The 18000-nt window shown below is 41.4% G+C and overlaps 2 protein-coding genes across 2 annotated transcripts; both read left to right on the top strand.

Moving 5' to 3' along the window:
• Nucleotides 1-22: 22 nt before the first annotated feature.
• LOC110826614 (U-scoloptoxin(01)-Cw1a-like) lies at nucleotides 23-3437 on the top strand. The gene is made up of 4 exons (XM_022057418.2): nucleotides 23-364; nucleotides 1027-1233; nucleotides 2738-2880; nucleotides 3111-3437. The coding sequence occupies exons 1-4, from the start codon at nucleotides 272-274 to the stop codon at nucleotides 3214-3216; spliced, it is 549 nt and encodes a 182-aa protein (XP_021913110.1). The 5' UTR covers nucleotides 23-271; the 3' UTR covers nucleotides 3217-3437.
• A 3396-nt stretch (nucleotides 3438-6833) lies between these two features.
• LOC110826661 (uncharacterized) lies at nucleotides 6834-17553 on the top strand. The gene is made up of 3 exons (XM_022057522.2): nucleotides 6834-6928; nucleotides 13962-14295; nucleotides 14453-17553. The coding sequence occupies exons 1-3, from the start codon at nucleotides 6910-6912 to the stop codon at nucleotides 16320-16322; spliced, it is 2223 nt and encodes a 740-aa protein (XP_021913214.1). The 5' UTR covers nucleotides 6834-6909; the 3' UTR covers nucleotides 16323-17553.
• Nucleotides 17554-18000: the final 447 nt, after the last annotated feature.

Here is an 18000-nt window from a genome sequence, read left to right on the forward strand (position 1 = left end):
ATGTAATTAGTGTTAATATATTACGGCTTTAAAATTCACCGCATTATGTGTCAATGTAAACGGGACACGAACTTACATCGAAAATTACACGTGTCATAAATTCTGTCATAGCTGTATTCAAAGCAAATCTGTGGAGAAAGTCAGTCGACAACTAAGCAAAATTTAAGTCTTTCACGACATTCTGTGTGCGTGTATCAGAGGTTTCGAATGTTCCATAACATACGCCGCGTAACATTCAACAGTGCGCCTTCTACTAAGAATAACGAAAGACATGTTCTGCTCCGACAAGAAACTGGGCCCTTCCAGCGTCATCTTCATATTAGCGTCCTTCGTCTGCTGCTGTGATAGCAGAGCAACTATCGAGGTAAACAAATTGCATTTCAGAATCGTACACACAAAAGCATGTGCCTCGGACTCTTGCTTTTTTGGGGGGCCGAGACATCGCCAAGTCTTACAGAAGTGACTTCTAAGTTCGTAGTCGTCTAACGACTACGCAGTGTCCAAATCAAGAACTGTCACGGTCATTAAAATCTCAAACACTCTTTTATAAGAGTAAGTTAAGTTAAGTTAAAAAATCTGAATCTGCTTTGTTCGATTCCTAAATGTCAAAGTTTAAAACATATCAAAAATCGTCTTGCTAACTGTTGGTTGATTAAAGATAACTCTAAAAATTAAGACGCGTTAAAAAACAGTTTAATCAATTATTGGTTGATTTGAAAAATGAGCTTAAATTGTCGCATCTGTTAACACATCAACACCAAAAATTTCACGAAGTAAGAATTCAGGTTCTCAAGGCGTCGTGTGGGGGTCTTACAGTGATGATTACTGTCTCTATCATAATCCTGACGATGGGGGCAGCAGGCATATCTGAAACAGCTATCTTGGACAGATAACAGGATAATTCCTAGCCAAATATTACTGGCCTAACACCAGCACATATTAAAAAAAATTAAAAGAGAAATACGAGGAAACGATTAAAAGTGTACTTTTGTTATAAGCCCAGTAACGCAGTGATGCTGATTGCAGAAGCGTCAGGTGATATACGGAGGCCACGTGTCTCTGGCGGTCCAAAGACCACGCGACCAGGAGAGAAAAGGTCAGGATCTGAGCAAGGTGCCTGGCAGGGCGGGGGTCGATTACCCAATTTTCCATTCTGTGCCAGCGACCAACTTCCACTGTGGCAATGTACCAGCCGTGCCCGGCATATACGCCAATGTAGAGACCGGATGTCAAGTGAGTAATCAGATTTAAGCATCTCATTCGTACTTACTTAAGTAACGAGAAGAAATCAGTTAGCATCAATGCAGAATAATTTTACAGATAGAAAAAAAATAGATTTGGGGCGTGTGTATATTATTATCGTCATTAATATTTGTTTATTTGTTTAAATCTTGTCAGTCTAATCACAATAAAATTCCTATTAAATATTAAAATATTACCATAATTAACATTTAAATATTTAAAATATATTAAATGATGTTCTCTATCGAAACGTTCGATTTACATTAGATCATCACTTTTTACACGACATGTTTCAGTTCTAAAAGAACTATCTTCAGGTGTATAAAATTATATAAACTTAAATATAATTTCTTATCGTCATTAAGTCAAAGCGAGATTCCAGTCACATTTAACGTCCTCGCGGATAAACGTCTCGATTTCTAACAGTTCTTCCGTTAATGGATTTAAAGTCGCCTCAAACGTATTATTTGCTCGTCGTTGTCATAAAAATTACTAATCTAACCACGTACATTGTAACTGCAAGTACTTTCTGGAACCTGCGTTTCCTCCACTCTAGATGTAACAGTCTCTTATCGAGACGTTTAAGCTGAACGCATTTGTTCTGAGAATCTTGGAACTTTACACCAAAATAGTTTTAATAACTGGTGGAGGTTTAATTTCACAACGCGGTTATAAAAAAAAGACTTCACAGAATAATCCGAGTCGTAGCATAGCAGGTTCGCCGCAACCATCTGTCCCACATTCGAGAGTAATCAGCAAGGAACCCAAGTCCGATATCGGCAACTGAAGGCAGCCACGCCTTGACGGCGACCGGTTACCTAACAAATGCTAGCAGCATTGCAGTTTCTACGTCACGGTTGAGTTTCGCAACACGAAAAAGATTATTCAGTGTCTCGGCTAGTACAAAAACGTCCGTCAAAATACAGAATGTCACAAAAACATGTATACACATTATAATTCGGAATATTAGCTTTGTCAACTGTGGCCATTTTGAACTTCACTAGAACAGCTAACTCACCAAGTGCCAATACTGACGTATGTAATGATTTAGTTTATTAAAAGTATTTATTTAATTCACTGAATGTGTAGAAACATCTTTTTGGACAGCCTGTATATGTCTTTGGTTGGTGGTAATTCTATTACCACAGGATTTTACAACAGCTGATGAGGTTACAGACAGTCGAATTTGTCCAAGTATTCCGTCTAAAATTCTGTACGTATTTCTTATCTCACTACAGGTTCTTTGCGATCCATTTCCCCCCAGCCTCTTGATTTGACTGCCAAAGTAACATCTTTGGTAAAGAGTTCAATTCATAAAACGATGAAACAAAACGTGGATTGTGATCATCTGGCTTCTGCCACCGTGTAGACGTGTTAGGAACGTTTCGAAGGAACGGATAGTCTATTTTTAGTGGGAGACACGAACTGAGACAAAGGAGTTCGTAGAAAGTACTTGAGGATGATATTAAAAAGTGTCGTGCGTCGCTGTGCGCAGGCTTACCACGTCTGTCACGACGGGCGAGAGGGACACCAAGGGGCAACGTTCCTCTGTTCCAACGGAACGCTGTTCAACCAGCAGGAGTTCACGTGCGACTGGTGGTACAACGTGAACTGCGCCGAGGCACAGACGCACTACAGGTAAAGGGGTCACTCTCTTCTCCCGCTTTGTCATGCCTCATTCTTGTCGTCTGTTCTTCTGTTCCCCTCTCCACCTTTCCTCCCTGAAAACCTTTCTTTATGTCTCCTTCTTTGCTTTACTATTCTCATCTGCTTTTACTCTACACTTCTCCCGAGGTCTGGGGTTCAAATCTAGGCCAGGAGACCGGATATCGTTACTTCGCGTCCTATTATAGTATTTTGTCTTACAGCTTGAATCTGGACCCGCTGAAGAACCCGTACGCGCCGAAACCGAAGCCGGAAGAATCAGTCCTACAGCCATACGAAGAACAACAGTACTCCTACGGCCGGAAGTAGTCGACAATTACAAAATACAAGAACTTCATCGACAGAAGAACTGGGCGTACATCACCGCACTATTATCCAATAATTATTTATAATTCACTTAAACGCAACATTCAGTCACACTCACAATGCAACAGCACAACGCGTTATTATTTTTTTTTAATTTAAATGCTAATTTATCATCTGCAGACAAGGTTCAGATTTAAATAAATATCGAAGAAAAACTCCACACATTTCACGAACATTTACTTCTTCGGTAATAACTTCGTACGTCCAGTCTTGAATCATATGTTTCCTACAATAAACACGACCAGAAGTTCCCCAATTGGCTGCCAATACCCACAACGTACGTCTCCCATCATCAGCCATCCCGAAACGAACATCTCCCATAGTATCTTTTAGGACGGAAGTTGCAAGAGATGTTTATTTTAATGTTTCGATGCACTAAAACCATGTATATCGGTGAAGAAGCCGTCACTGACGGGCCCAACGTCCAAGCCCCAGATGATACATGAGTGAATATCGAACAGCGGTTGAATGATACTGACAGGGGAAAACCCGAAACACTCAAGACGGAAAAAATCCTGTCCCATTAACAATTTCCATTCATTAAAGTTAAAAAACGTGATTTGCGTGCCGTGAAATATTACAAGGAAACACGACTACTAACAAAATTTAGAGGGCATTTCATTACTCATTAAACAAAGGCAAGCATAGCCTTGTCCTATGTCTTAGTTCTCTGCCATTTGCACAGTAAGCTCACAGCGCTGATATCTCACTAATGAGTTTCCCCTTAACATCCTGCAACAAGTGATGCAAACAGAATATAATTCGTGGACCGCTGGGCATTTTGAGCAACTTTATGGGGTCACGGACAATCACGATCCGACCCTAGTGTCAGCAGAGGCACAGATGAAACCTTTCATTTCGCCAGAATAATTTAACTTTGACGTAATTACGTTGCTATGGTTACCTACGATCTTCCTAACATCGTTCGGCTCAGGAATGGAATAGAAGCTTTTTTTTTCTAGCTAATGGCACGTCTAAGGAAGACATCGCTTGCCTAAGGCCTGATGAAAAATAGATAATTAAGAGCTAGCCCAAAAAAGTCGAAAACTATTAAATTGATAACACAATGATAAAGATTCTAATATAAAAAATTATAAACAGAGCTTTCGTAAGGTTACGCATACAGGAACCAAGAATATCTAATGCTAACGAGAAACCACAAAAAAGACAGTGGTACAAAGGGTAATTCCACAATATAAACCAACGGGAGACAGAATTATAGGAAGACCTAAAAAGAGAAGGTCTGACCAGACTGACGTAGAACGCTCTAATCCCACTGCTTGAAAACACAAAAATTATTCTGTGACGCCACAAAGCCCACAGAGTTAGAACTTACTTTGCTCGCAGAGTCGAGCCCTTCCTCAGAACCTAGTAGTCGCCAAGCCACTAAAAAAATTCTCTACATTCTATGAAACCCGAAAGTTCATTACCGTGTCCACAAGAGCCCGCCACTGGTCCATGTCCCGAGCCAGATGAATCCAGTCCATACCACATCATCCTATTTCTATAAGATCCATTTTAATATTATCCTCCCTCCTACATATCTTGCTAATTCTCTCCCACAGTTAAAACGTGTCGTTAAATGAAGGATCGACCAAGATTTTGATGCCGTTGGATAAGTGCGAAAACGTCGGAACGTGACAACGCACCGTCTTTGTTTGTTAGATAAATTGTGTTGATGAATAAAATCCTTGTAACAAGTTTCGTTTTCACCCACTACAGGCTGGCGTCTCACTTGCACACGAAAGTCCCCTCCACGGTCTCCACAACGAAGTAAATGGACCACAAACCACGTTCTGACAGCAAACAAGTTATCTGGTAATTGGGCTGTAAAATCCTACGTTGATATTCCACGTGTGAAACTCCCATAAAATTACTTTAGAAAGTCAAAAGGTAAATCGACATCGATACACGAAAATGTAATTTCCGTTCATCTCTCTCGACACATCGAAACGAACCAATGAGAGGCAGACATCGTCTCCCGTTGTTACTCTGATGAAAACACGACGAAACACAGTTACGAACGATATTTCGCGGTCTGGTTAAGAGCCATCTTCCAAGTAATCGTGTTTTCACACCAAAATTTTATATGAATTACTTATGTATCCCAATGTAGCTAAATGCAGAGGGAATGACGGTCTTACAATATCATGTTCGCCCTGATGATGGAGGCAGGAAGCCTTTCCGAAACATCGGCAAGTTTCTACCAGATTACACGCCGTCGTGAGAATCTAAAATGTTCGAGAACTTTGGGAACAATCCCAGCATGTGGCGTTCGTTTCATTTAGTGACAGAGCTGGGAACGCTGTCTCTCCAGTGCTCTAAGCTCGTGGGCTTCAGGGAAAGTCTCGGCCATGAATTCTCACAAAAATGAAAGTCACTTACTTCGCACATTCAATAATTATAATAATAATAATCTTTCCTGTTTTCTCATACGCACATTAAGGCCTGCACGCAGAAATTTAGCAGCAAAGTAACGAAGCAGCCATTCTTCTAACAAAGCAAGCAACTTCTTACTTAGAAAGCAATAGTAAAAGATGAAAAATCTATCATTGCATGACAACCGACTCTGTGGTACATCCATCACCGAGTAGGGGGTACTGTCCCCGACGGAAAAACTGCTAGGGAGTGCAGTTTGCAACTTTACTCCACCCACTTTCGAGGGTAACGTGTGGAGCTGTATCTCCACCCCCACATATCTTTCTACCGTCGTGATTAACCACTGGGGGACTTTGTACCTTTACATTAATCCCAAGTCAAAAGTGGGATATATATATAAAACAAGGCTCCTTCCTATACGGCAGACAAATAACTAGAAGGATAACATTAATATTGATCTAAAAGAAATACATTATGAGGACGAGAAGTGGATTTAACTGGCTTAAAATCGTGTCCGACAGTTCGCTTCAGCATGAACGCAGTCGCAAATCTGGTTTCGATTGGATATGTTAGCGACACAGTTAATTACTAAGAAAACTATTGATTCTTTAAAAAGTAAATACGATTCTTCCGGGGTTTGCAAGACTCCGGAACAACCCAAATGTCAAATTATGCTGCTGTTTTTCATACTTTCGTAACAATTTCCCAATGGGCCAATGTGATCGGAATAAAAACACTTTTAAGGAGACTGGACATTCATCTGCGTGGCTCTACTCAGTCCTTCCTCTGTTCCTGAGGCACAATTCTAGATATGACAATCGCCTTTACCAGCAGCTAAGGGCGGACTAAGAGCCAGGTGACAGGGGTTCGTTTCCAGGCACATACAAACCGACAGAGGCCCCACACAGATTCCTACCAAACGGGTACCGGGGGTCCTTTCCCCGGGGATAAATCGGCCAAGGCGTAAACCTTTAATTCATATACCTCGGTTCGCAAAAACGTCTTCGAAGCGTGGCGCATAACTCACCGCTTTTATTTACTTTTTAACCCGAGAGATAGTCGTCAGAGCTTGTCGGGGTCGAGGGAATGTGACCATTCTTCCTGACTGCAACCCCCCCTCCCCTCCAGCCGATCAACAAGAAGTGTCGCAGCTGCCCAGGGAACCCCTTTCTCTCCTCGTAGGCTGCGGGCCACTCTATAAAGCTGCGAGGCCCAACTGGACGGGATTCAGTTGTGCGTCACTCAAGTGCGGCGAACATGTGGCGACTCGGGGCAGGTAAGCTCAACACAGCCAACTCTCTCTCTCTCTCTCTCTCTGTGGTCCAGCGAACACAGAGATGGGCGGGGCAGAAAACACTCATGGGAATATAACATTTTTCATGACAAATCTCAAGCGAACGAAACTTATCAATCTTACGCGTACACTTAAAGGTAATATCAGAGTAGATTTGTACTAAATTAGGTTAATTCACCTTTGCATTGGAGGAGACTTGCATTTCGGAGGTAGCGGTTAAGAATTTCGACTTAATTCCCGTTCCCCCCCCCCCCCCCCGCGGTACTCGTGGTTATCCTCAGACTCTCCACAGTTCCGTACGTTGCGGCAGAACCCCTTAAACACGCCAAGGCAGATTTCAGATCTTTACTTATTCAACATCCATCATCACTTTCTTATCTGTTTTCACGTATAAAAATCTCTGAGACTCAAAACAGCGTCATTAAAAGACCTAAACGTCGACAGCTAAATAATCACCAAAATCAATGAGCGGAGTAAGCCCACACACATAATATTTCGAAATGTGTGTCAAACTAACTCAAGTCCTACCTGATATCATATTCCACTCTCTTATTAAAATTCATCAACTCCGGTTAAGGACGACACACACAGGCATAGAAACATTATCTCTACCGATCTAAGTTTATTTGTTTGTTTCCTTGTCTTTTACAAAGCTCGTTAAGATACGTAGATTCTTCGTGTCTTGTCTAGTTACAGCCAATCATTCGTGGTTATCTGACGATAAAAGTTGTAAGTTCCCATGACATACAGTAACAAAAGAAATCTGTATTTAAAATCTGCCACGGAATGGGTTTAAAACAAGGTCACACGCTCATTTCAATGCCACAAAGCGTCGCGTAGTTTTCACAAGTAAAATACGAATTAATGTCTCATTTTTGGCAGCTCTCGAGAGACAATAGAAAGCTTGAACATGTCCCAAAAAATTGCTTTGTCTAAGCCATTACAGTGATACGACTCCATCTGTTTCCAGTTCGACAGACAGTAGAAGAAGTCTGTTAAAGTACAATGGACTACTTTCAAAGAAAAATTATGTAAACAAAAATTGCGAAACAAAACATTACATTGTGACGCTGTGTACATTTGTAGGTCGGGCACAAAATGTTCCTCCACGAAGTCAGTGTCTACTTATAATATCACAGGGCGTTACAAACCAGGAGACCTACATCGACAATCTTCAACGCAGACAGAACTATTGTCACTCCATTTGGTAATGTTCACGTACGTCCTGATATGAAGCTACAACTTGCGTCTTAGAACACGCGTCATGTTCCTCTTTTGAATACAATGTTCATTTCAGTGACTTCTGCTTATTAAAATGTGCCCTATCACGATCTGGGGTGACCCTGAGGTCATTGAAAGGCAAAATCTATTCACGGTATCTCAATTTAACTTGGTTAAACACGTACAGTACTGTGTGAAGAACACAGATAATTTCTAATTACCACGCCACAAGTTCCCGAACAAAGCATCCGAGGCCATAAGTAACGAGTCTGTAGATAATGAAGATGTTAAGCAACAAGTTTGTTTAAACATCCACACAGATCAGATTCCACAGCAGCCAATTAGCTGTGTTGTACATCCCCTGATATTTTATGTACCAAGTAAATTGCTTGGTTTTTACCCGGAAAATTACACAAGTCATTAGCCTCATTTACATGTCAATGGTTTTTTTATGTTAACTTCGTAAGGATACAGACATATTTTTGACAGAACTAAATTATACCGCGGGGCACGTACTAAAGAAAGGCAAATACGTCACAATGTTTCTCACGGTGGCGTTACGTATTCTAGGTTGTTGCGAAGTGTAGTTTGGTAGACGTTTCGGAGGTGCTTGCTTCCTCGATCATCACCCGATGATGTATACAGCAACCACATCTGAAACGTCGTTAAACTTCGACCACACTACACAACGCACCAACCCAGAAGACAGCCATCTTGAGTAATAAATTATATTGTTTTGTTTCTCGGAGCTAACGTATACACGAGACACTTTGTAGAGGAGTAAATTTTGCTAATTAAGCCCAATATCAGATTCCGTTCTGGAATTTCTCAGGGGGGACGGATTTTTTGTTAAGTCAGACGTCGGAGTATGCAGTTTTCCGGTAAAACACGAATTTCATGGCTGAAAGGATTTCATGACTAAATGTCAAATTCATAACGGACTGATCATTAAACAGCAAAAAGTTGCAGTTTGGTCAAGGATAACCAGGGAGTTGGCAACACCACGTCTGGCAAGCAGAACAATTATCGTTGCAAATGTCAAGTTGTTGAACAACGCCATCTCTTTAACAAAAACGATATGACGAAATTACTTCACCGGTACTGTTGATGGACCTGCTTGTTCGGACAGGATGAAGAATGACATTCGAGAACATTCATTTACAAAGAATGTCACGAGATAATCAACAGTGCAGATTTATAACTTAATAACTCCGGGTCTTGTGTTCAACGTTCTTTGCCACCATGATGGATATCCTCAACTTAAATTCACACTACGTGCATCTGTGTCCACCGTGGACTCGATATCGAAAATGTCCGAAGTCCGTCTTAACTAATTTGTCCTGGACAAAACTAGGATATGAAACCTAACGTAACGAAATCTATAACAGAGAAAGGACTTTCTAGTTTTGTCTAGGACATTAGATTTTTCTGGTAACAGATAGAAACTTCTAACATGACCTTGAAATAAATACAGCGAAACAAGGGAGGAACGTAAAAAAGAGAGAGAATGGAGAAACATGAAATGTAGGGTAAATAATTTGTTTTTTCGAGTAGATGCATTTAAAGACACTTTCATAACTGCAAATGTAATTACGTGTTGAAGGAAACTGAGATATTACAAATGCATCAGAAAGGACATGGACGAGGCGAATATTGATAAGGCATCAGAATGTCTGTCTGGACAGACCGATGAAACCTGAGCCGGTCTAGAGACAGGTGACCGAAATGTGAATCGACCTATAGAAGCAGATCTCGCGGAAAGCGTTCAAATTACGTAACACGTATTGTGGATTATGTATGCTTCGGAGTGAATGGCACAGAGGCAGGACGAGGGGGCCACAGATACGAAACATTCCCCGTTGATTTCAACGGGTCCGTCTTGACATTCAAGGTCATGCATTTATAATAAACATCGATCGATTTTTACTTCTAGTGCAGGACAGTTTAAGGCTATTTATTTCACACGTTATTTAACGATGCTCTATCGACAACAGAGTTTCTTTAATTCCAAATCATACCAGATAATTATTATGGGCGTGTTCCACATTCTGTGGAATTAGAAATATTCTAAGCCCTCTGGTTTTAATTACACTTCGCGTGTGTAAATCTCAAATTTTAGCGGATCACAATGAAGTTCGCTTTTCAGATCGATTCCAATGAAAGTGGCTCGTAAGTGTGTCATTGTACTGTGATCTGGTGATATAATCCGTCGATGACGTGGGGGATATGTTGCCCCGTTCTCAACAGGAACTGCCGTGAACGCTAACACATTCTCCGTAACATTTTCTGACAAACACATCACGCGTTGCGTACACTATAAATTAGTATCACGAATCCTAGAATTTACTTAGAAACCGAGAAAGTGTATAAAATCAGTTTATTAACATAACATAGCAAACCCTTCTCTTCTGTTAAGTGAAAGGGCCTATAAATGTCACTATTCTGTCAGATTTTTATATAAAAAATTATCGGTGCCGAAACCGGTTATTTACAGACGAACTAAAAATTAACGCCCAGTCTGTTTAATAATAATTTAAAACATATTCTACTGAATTAAGTGCAGAACGGTGCGTGCTTCACAGAGCCATTCCATTAAGAATCTCTCATTACTTGGTTTGTTTCGGGAAGTAATCGCTATTCATTCTGAGAATCATACGAAACACATAATCTCAGTCACGAAAATGCACAGAGGACGTTAAAACATGTGGTACATATAGTTACCACGAGGGTTTAAAATGTATCTTGACGTTGCACTGTGATAACCGCATACTTCATAAGCACCTGTGGAAAGCAATGACCGGAACTTGTACGCAATAACAATACATGAATAATGGATCAGAGCAGGAACTGAGCTGTAATTAAATTTTTTGTTTTGTTTATCCTTGTAAGAACAGCTGTTCGAAAGTAGCTTAGCTAAACAAGTTCACATAATTAGTTCTGTTTTAATTGTTTTATTTTAATTCTCTCCCTGTTACTTCACTTATTTCCGCTTCAATAGGCTATAACTTTCAGTGAGATATTTTCTTAAACATAGTTGGTAGTACGGATTTCTATACGCCTAATAAATTATTTGACTAAACGGTAATAAGAAAATAGGTCTAGAAATTAACGCGGAGATAATTAAGTCAAAGTTCACTTCTCCTCAACAAAATGCAGAGTAAATCAAAACTAAGTTCAGATTTTAAAAAAATACTCTGAAATGGACCCGCGGCAGTAAATGTTGAAAATACAAACCAAAGTTTGCTCCAAAATGACATGCTTTGTATCATATTCGCAATTTTGTTAATTTCAGAGTTATTATTTATTTAAATCGGGATTTAATTTTGACTCACCCTGTATACGGAAGAATCACAATATAGCCCAGGGGTCGGCAAACATTTTTTTTTCTAAAGGGCCAAATAGTAAATATTTTAGGCTCTGCGGGCCAAGAGGCAAACTCGAGGATATTTATATAGGTAAGCCTACTTATGTAACAAGAAAAAACCAAGTTTTCACAAATTTATTGAACAAAATGTAACGTAATAATAATAAGTAGACTGCAATTGTTTGAAATACAGCTCTACTAATGAGAAGAATGGAATTGCCTGTTTATGAGATGACATTTCACCAAACTGAGTTTTAAATTCAGTACTCCCTAACATCAAAATTAATTGTAAATGTTCAACCGTTAATGCTAACCTGTACTGAGATTTTACATATTTCATCTTTGAAAATGTCTTTTCACACAGGTAGGTGCTGCCAAATACAGATATAAATCCCCGAGCATATGATCTTAATTGGCCGTATTCATCGCTTTTAAGACATTTATAGAATTCTTTCTCCCAACTACTCAACTCGGCCGTTTAGTTATAGAACGTACTTTGAAATTTCAAAGAATTTAAATATGTAAAATCCGTTCTAAGCTCGCGGGCCGTACAAAGAGAGGCGGCGGGCCGGATTTGGCCTGCGGGCCGTAGTTTACCGACCCCTGATATAGACAGGTGAATAAATCCTTCGAAAAATGTGGCAAGATTAAAATATCTTAGAACGACAGCAACATATAAAAACTGCATTCATGAAAATTGCAGAAATTCAACTCGCAATTCCATCTTCCGAGATTCACGCCTAAAACACAAGGATAAAAAAAAAACAACAACAGAGAACTGTAATTTTCGTCGCCTCGGGAGGAAGCAGGCGGCGATGGACTTCGTAATTAAGAGCCGCTTCGGACTGCTGTTTTGTCGCTTTCTCGGGTTCACTTTCTCGAAAAGAAGGGGCGAAGGGTCTGTCACAACTAGGACGGCGACTCGTCACAAGCTCCGACCTTCTCTCTGCTTCTCACGTCTCAATGTCCAAGGGAAAAAAGACCCAAAGAAAGTTTGCTCCTCTTTTATTTGTGGTCTGTCACAGAAGCTCCTCAAACTCACTGCATAAAGCGTAGGTTAGTTACCTTGTGCACAAGACGTTGCCAGCCGTCCTTGTCCTGAACCAGAGGAATCGATTCCACATTATTTACGATCGACTTTAATATTATCCTGTCGTCGATATCCGCGCCTCTCAAACCTGTCCATTTCGTTCAGGATCTCTGATCAAAAGTTTTTGTATGCATTTATCATTTCCCCATTCGGGCTACATTCCTCGCCCACCCCACAGTTCACTATTTGACGGACAACAGACGGGGTAATTTTCATGCGAGGAATGGTTTCAAAGTATAAAATTAGTTTACAGTAGTTCCGCTCTGTAAAGGTACTCGTTTACGAGCCAGGAAATCAGCTGACGTAAGAAAATTTCTTGAACGCACATGCGACAAAATTACATTACGACATAATTCGGTTTTACAGGAGAAAGTACTATAAACGCATTGCAGTTGCAACATTACCGTGAGGGCAACGCACTAACAAGAACTTTCTGTTCGTTCATTCGTTACAGAATTTTTTTCTTCGAAAGTCAAAGACCACTAGGAAGACCTAGGCGTAGATGGAAGGATAACATTAAAATAGATCTTAAGGGAACAGCGTTGTGGATATGGATTACTTTAATCTGCCTCAGGATACGAATCTGTCTAGTCCGTACTGTTTATGGAGAAAGGCCCTGCTCCGTGGAGTTATTTAATAGTCGTTTAGCAAAGTCATAAAATGTCATGCTTTTATGGATCCTCAAATAAATCCCCGTGTTTAAAAAACTCTCGAATCAGCTTTATCCATTCCAGACTTAACACGCGTTACATAAAGCCTTTTAGAATTACAACAGCCTCGAGCGGACAATTCAAAGGATTTATCGTTTCTGATTGCTTGAGATGATTTTTCCTGCAGCTAAAATTTCTCTTCCCTCCGAGTGCACTGACCCCAACTACGTACAAAAATTGTATCACTTAAGACGTGATTTAAAATCCGTTCTTATATCCTAGTCACTTTCGCTACATTTTCCGAATTCAGTTCAATACGTGACCAGCATCACGTGTCACGACAGAGAAATTTCTGTCAAAACGTCCCTCTGCCAAGTCCACTGTCACCACGCACAGCGCATACAGTGAGACCGTCGACGTCCTACATCCATAAGTCAACTTAAATGATCCAGCTCTTGGTTCGTACACAATTTGCGTTCGAAATAACGAAGGAAAGAGCCCACTCCGACGACATAGGCATGGATAGGAGGATAATACTAAAGTGGGAAATAGTGGTACACGGTATAAACTGGATTTATCCGGTTCAGGTTTTGGACCGGCTGTGGGCTACTGCAAACATGGCAATAAACCTCAGGATTACATTTACTTCCACTGATTATCAACTTCTCCATGGTTTCTTGTTTCCCACAGCGTGCTTACTAGCTGCAGTCTTGGTGGGGGCACATCACGACGGGACAGCCCACCACGAGAAGGACGAGAAGTCGCTCATTCTCCTGGAAATTCAGTCCAACGGAAGCAACATCAAAGATAAAAGGTCTCCTCAACAAGGTTACAGTCAGGCAGTCTACGGGGCTTCCCCCGGGCAATTCGTTGTGCGCACTAGCGACAGCCCTACCGAAAACGCACAACCTGACGTACCACCTGAGTACCTGAACCTGCTACAACAGCTTGTGACACAACAGCAGCAGACGGACAGCTTGCAGCCTCCCTCGCAACCTGTCCTCCAACAGTTGCTGATCTCGAGGTGAGAAAGAAACAGTACACAAATACTAAGACAAGGGGTCACCAGTAAAGACATTTCCTGATGCAGAAAAACAATGCATTTACCCAAACGTTTAACATGTGGGTTAAGTAACGCCCGATTCGATCACAGACATTATGAGAGATGTTTCATTTCGTAGGAACCCAGATCCGTCCGCGGTACAGTTCAGGACCGTCCCTGGACAGACGCCACCTCGTGGCAGACCGCCTCCTTCACCACAAGCTCAGCTGCAACAGCTGTACTTCAACCGGCAGTTCCAACAGCAGATTCCACTGCGTCCTCGGCTCCTGCGACCTCTCCCGAGGCCTGCAGAACCCAGTTCGCAAGGCTTCCCTGGACTGACCTCGACCTCACAGGTCCATGACGTGCACGAGGCTCGTCTCAGAGCGTCACTCGCTGGAAGCGACCCGAACCTCGCAGTCCAATCACTGATCCAACAGCAGGGGACCCTGGTTGGCGGAAATTACGATCAGCAGCTGTCACAGCTGGCAACAGCTTTACAAGAACAGACTCAACTCCAGGCAGTGCCTCAACAAGTCGCTCAGGTACAGTCTGTTCCTCAACAGCAAGGAGCATACACTATTAGCTCTCAGGTCAGGTACGTCCCAGAACCTCAACAAGTTTCTCAGCGTCCAGTTCCATATTCGAGCAGACAAGTTACACCTCCTCAGCAACTCGTATCTTCAGAGCAAGTTAAACCTTCACGTCGCCCTGCACCAGCGGAACAATATCTCCGTGAGACATCACAGCCTCTCTCAGGGCAGACGGTGGTACAAATACCGCAGGGGGAGCAGAGCTCCCAGCCAACCGTGTACTTGAGCTCCCAATCCGGACAACAGGCACCAAGTACGACTCAAGACGACGACATCATTTCACAGCTTCTCTCGCAGCAAGGTCGTGGTCTGATTCCTAGTTCCACTCCCTCGTCCCTCTCTTTGGCAGAAGAGCTAATTAATCCCTCAACTTCGTCACCACCAACAGAACCCAGATCATCGATTTTTGTAACAAAAACATCAAACGTGAAAAAACCTCAGAGTCAAGGTAGAATAACATTAGAGGAATTACGGCCAATTCAAGACAACTCTGACACAACTTTGCCTATCGTTCACCTGCCAACACCCAAAGGACAGAGGCCACTGACTCAAACCGAATTCCAGGCGCTCATTGACGCAGGTTTCAAGATATCACCAGTGCCGGAGTCTCCTGTCCAGACAGTAACTTCCGGGTACTACCAGCCGACGACAAAAAGGCAACGCTCATACGCCACACCTTCACCCACACAGCGTAACCAGGTGTCACACCAGTCACGTCAAAAGAAACCCCAACGGGAAAAGGACGACGTACAGCAGATATCAAGTCCTGGACCCGAACGTCTACCACAACGGGAGCAGGTAAATAGATACCAACCGCAAGAAACAAAACCACGACGTGAAGAAGAGGATGGTTTACAGTACGTCCGAAATCCTGAAGCCAAAAACATCCGTCAAGGTCTTCCGGTTACCAGGATCCAAGTCGTAACAAATAAGCCACAACCGGAAGAAGAAATAATTCATTTTATTCAGATACCGACCACTCCTGAAGTTCCGGACGTTCAACAGAGAGGTGATCTGACCAAATATCAGCCAAACGCAGAAAGGCAAGTTGTCCAAACACAGGACCGCAGATTGCAGCAGCCACAGCAAGAGAGGTATCAGACGCAGTCAGACAGCTTACCGCAACAGCCAACATATTTCAACCATGACGAAGAGCCTGTTAGTCAGCAAGCACTAAGATTCCACCCCATCATTGTGGCAGAGCTGCCGACAACAGCTACGCCACGGAGACGAAGGCCTCGCCCCGGTAACAGCGGGGCTGTTTATCGAGCACAACTCGCAAATGAACAGAGAGGAAGCCAAGACGCGCCCGAACAGTACCTCGTGTCTTACGACAGCATTCCAGAAGCCACGTCTTTCGGCACAAGAGGCAGTAGACCGAGAAGTCGTCGCCCAATATCGGACGAGGAATCTTAAAACAGTCGCCTTAATTACACATGTCATATCATATTCATTACTAATCGTGACTATTGACAATAATTTTCAAGATGTCTGGAGACATTCATCGAATATTGTTTCCGAAACCTTTATCCTCGAAACACCTTAGACCAAAATCGCGGGAGGACACAAGCACAGATAAAATCCTCGCTTTAAAAGTAACTATCTACATGTTCAGTTATTTTGTTAAGAATGTTATCTACGGCAAATCATTTTTAGCTTAGTTGGTGAGTCGCAAGACGTAGGTAATGTTAATTATGGACCTTAACATGAAAAATCTTGTATCTTTCTTCACTGAGAGTATTAAATGGTAGTTATCTAGAGAAGAAGTGGATAGTAAAAAAGAATGGAAATGATTAAATAAAATTCATATTTCTTCTGCGCAAAATAAGAAAATTATGATATAACTAATTCTACTACTATTACTATAACCCAATGACATTCTTAATTTATTTCTGACATAAAAGTGTATGAAGATAACGAGACCGAACCACTGCTTCAAGTATAGAATTATGGCAATGCAATCAGCTTTATTGCCAAATGGTTTGCCTTCCTGTATCGCTGATACAGAGTGGATGTTCAGCATGTATAAAATTCTCTCTTATCGAATTATACAAAACATCCTGAATGGTCACAATTTAAATAAAATATAAATGTAACAAGGTCTAAGCGTATGTCGATGTTTTAAAGTACTTTCGGGGTTGGTAAGATTTCAAAATTCTAGCTCTTTTAAATTTACGGTAAATTTCCAGCTTGTAAAATTTATTCAAGACAGAACATATTTTGTACTTGTAATTACAACAGATACGTTGGATTTTTAGGTTGGATATTGATACTGAAAACACCGTCTAGAGGGACTTAATGGATCAATACGAGATAAATGTCACTACACGTCAAGAGTTACGCCATAATTTTGGAAACCACTGCCGTCCATAAACCTGCAGGGTACCGAACAAAAATCATAATCATCAAAAAGTAAGATTTATGTAAATTACTTTACGAGCCTCGACCATAAAACAATCAGGAGTGTAAATACATCAAGTGTCGCTGTACTTTATGGATTCATGAGTCAACTGTTCAATTTCTATCTTCGGGCATTGTCAATGGTGGCTCAAATCGACTGAAGGTAGCAAAACTGAACGCATCATACGGGCGTTTCATATTTCTTGATGTCAAAACAAATTGTCAATAAAAAGCATTTGTAACTGTTGTCATTATTTCAAATATTCTTCCACAAAAAACACGACGTTATCGATATTTCGTAAAGTTCCATCATGTGAACTTCAGGGTAAATACCAATGTTTCGGAGGAATTTATAGCCTCCATCTTCAGGGCTACCTCCGAAACGATGGTGTGTACCCTGAAGTCCACAAAGTGTTACTACTCAGAAGACCTAGTTCCCTCAAATACGCAGGGCAATGACCCATTCCTCTTCAGCATCTACCATCTCTTACAGAGTCGTGGAAGTGCCCACTCTACACGTCCATCCATTTTCTGACAGTCGTTCAAAATGCCTGATCTTCAATATTTTGTATTTTCGACCCCATCCGTGATCACCTTATACTTTCTGAATGGACTTATCCGAATGTTCTTAAGTTTATGTGTCTAGGGAAGTCCACATCAAAAAGTTAACCCCAGACACCTTCCCTATTCAACA

Source organism: Zootermopsis nevadensis, unplaced genomic scaffold (assembly GCF_977971745.1).
Source record: "Zootermopsis nevadensis isolate Lab colony 2312 unplaced genomic scaffold, Znev_1.0 Znev_ptg000028l, whole genome shotgun sequence".
Taxonomy (NCBI): domain Eukaryota; kingdom Metazoa; phylum Arthropoda; class Insecta; order Blattodea; family Termopsidae; genus Zootermopsis; species Zootermopsis nevadensis.